This window comes from Brassica napus, chromosome C2, assembly GCF_020379485.1.
Source record: "Brassica napus cultivar Da-Ae chromosome C2, Da-Ae, whole genome shotgun sequence".
Taxonomy (NCBI): Eukaryota; Viridiplantae; Streptophyta; class Magnoliopsida; order Brassicales; family Brassicaceae; genus Brassica; species Brassica napus.
The window spans coordinates 25,735,207-25,737,975 of NC_063445.1; the positions used below are offsets into that span (position 1 = coordinate 25,735,207).

The 2,769-nt window shown below is 31.1% G+C and overlaps 1 protein-coding gene across 1 annotated transcript; it reads left to right on the plus strand.

Annotated features, from left to right (window-relative positions):
- The first annotated feature begins 924 nt into the window (after positions 1-924).
- LOC106390978 (glycine-rich RNA-binding protein 10-like) lies at positions 925-2,548 on the plus strand. The gene is made up of 3 exons (XM_013831541.3): positions 925-1,644; positions 1,780-1,984; positions 2,231-2,548. The coding sequence occupies exons 1-3, from the start codon at positions 1,609-1,611 to the stop codon at positions 2,275-2,277; spliced, it is 288 nt and encodes a 95-aa protein (XP_013686995.1). The 5' UTR covers positions 925-1,608; the 3' UTR covers positions 2,278-2,548.
- Positions 2,549-2,769: the final 221 nt, after the last annotated feature.

Here is a 2,769-nt window from a genome sequence, read left to right on the forward strand (position 1 = left end):
TTGTATTTTTTTTACTTGAATTTCATAAAACCATGTTTTAATATCAAACCGGATCATCGATTTTAGCAGATTTTCATGGTTTTTAACCGTTTTTACCAGATTTGTCGGTTTAACTCAAATCCGACTCTAGCACAATCCGGAACCGGTTAGAAGTGCGAGTCACGGTCTGGCCGGTCCGGCCTCGGCCAGTTTAGTTTTCAAAACACTGCTATTGTTTTGTAACATTGTGTTTAAATTTATTTTTTATGCACAAAAACTGTCGACTTTTTATGTTCATACAAAAATGATATACAATATATGTTATCATATTTAACCTGTTTAGCAAAATATAAAGTCTTCACATGTACAAAATATATCATTACCAAAAATATTTAACATATTAAAAAAACATAAAAATTTGTAAAAAAAATCCATGTCCTGATTTCGCAAAACTGTAAAATTTTAATGTTTCAAATAATCATGTTGTATCTTATAAAAATAATTAACACTATTCAAATTTTGTAAAAATAATCAGTCAAAACATATCCGCGTTTTTAAAGCGCGGGTCAAAATCTAGATTATTATTTGATTACTAAATAAAATTATAACTATACTTTGTTATTTAAAAAATTAATAATTGTTTAGGAATAAAGTGTTAAATTAATGTGTGAAATCGCTATGGCACAAGTGTATAGTAATGCAACATCACAAATTCAATGCAATTGCCAAAACCTCTTACGAATAATTAAAAAAATATTTTACACAAATATTATTATAAGAAAAATATAATGATTACAAAAGAAAACATAAATATTAAAATTAAATTTCTAAAAAATATAAAACAAAACATATACCCTCACTTTTAAGGATGTGTCAGAATCTAGTATATTCTATTAAAACATTAACATATCCAATTGATAAAAGTCGTGTCCAACTATATTTAAATACTAATCACCTTCTATTTCTTCTTTAACAAAAACGGTTATGCGAATGATGTCGTGCATGGGATAACGAACAGTTATAATAATATGTTCTATCTCTATAACGGCTACGTGAATGTGTCAATAGATTATTATAATGTATGTTCTATTTCTCTAGACTGTAACCACGTTATATTTTTCCATGTTACGTTGTTTTAAACGGTTACGTGAATGGTGTAGTGCAGTATCATATTCCATCAATACATTATTACACAAATTGACTATGGCACAAATGTATAATTATACAACATCACAACTTTAATAGTTAAAAAAAACACGACAAATTCAATATAGTTAGCAAAAATATGAAAATTAAATTTCTAAAAAATATATCCGCCATTTCAAAGAACAGATCAGAATCTAGTATGTAACACTATTAAAAGGAGAATAAGAAGCCTCATGAGCTATGCCACCTCAGCAAAAAATTCACAACCTATCAAATTGCCATGTCATCATAAATAACAAAAAAAATTCATGTCATCACAAATAACAAAAAAAAATCCTTTTACGTCAATTTATTATTTTGCAATCTCTCTTTTCGTTTTCTTCCTCAAATCAATTTTTCCCTTTAATATTCATCTTTTCAATCCTCGGCGGATCTGATTCCGATCTGTGTATCTCTGTTACTTGATTCGATTTCTCTGTTACTATGTTCTTTGTTACTGTTACTTGCTTTGTCTCATCGGTACGTTTAATCTTCCTGCTGCTTTTACGAGCCCGGAGAACGTTACGATTTCTTTGTTTCATCATCACTTTTTTATTATTAAGCTTTTGTGAGATTGTTTTTGCTGATATTTTGTTTTGATTTGGTTTATGACAGACCATTAATGATCGTGAGATGGGAAGGTCAAGGGGATTCGGATTCGTGACCTTCAAGGATGAGAAATCGATGAAGGATGCTATTGATGAGATGAACGGAAAGGAGCTCAACGGACGTACCATCACCGTCAACGAGTCTCAGTCTAGAGGAAGCGGCGGTGGAGGAGGCCGTGGTGGAGGTGGATACGGTGGCCGTGGAGGTGGAGGTATGACACTTTTAGCTTTTCCGATTTATTAACGATTGATTTATATATAAGATTGAACGATGACCAAATTAGATTCTCACCTTTAGATTTCTGGATTATGATCTTATTGGTTTCGACCCCCAAAATCAATGTGTGGAGGGATGCAGATTTGTTATCCTCATGTAATTTTAAGTTAGTTCTCTCATTATTGTATCTTTTCGCATGAACATTGTAATTGAGTTGTTTGTGTGTATGTCTTTTTTGTAGATTGTGGATCACTGGATCAACATGGGTTTCCAAGGGACAAAATCTGAGTAATCGATGACAATCTACCTCTACGAGTTCTTAAAATCATCATTAGTTGATCTTCATCTCAAACCATCAGAAGAAGACTTAAAGCAATGGTCTGACAGGTAAAAGTAAAACCATCATCATCCTTTTATGTTCTTTATCTTTATAGATTCTGAATTTTATGTGTGTATTTCCTTTTTGAGTTCTGGGTTTCACTTGCTATAGATGGCCACTCAACATTGATTTCTTTAGAAACATCAATGGCAAACCCTTCAGATTCTTATTTGCATATCATACTTACCTCGCTGTCTCAGATATAAGGTTATTTATACTCTTTATAAAATATACATTATCAGCAAAATATTCTGTGTTTGATGAATATTCTACATGGAACTTCAGATTTATTATTTACTCAAGTAACTTCATCTGTTAGGGTTTTTTAACAATAAGTCCTCAGGCAGAAGACACAAAATATATATTCACTTTGTAATGTGATGTAATACATTGTGGTCTCT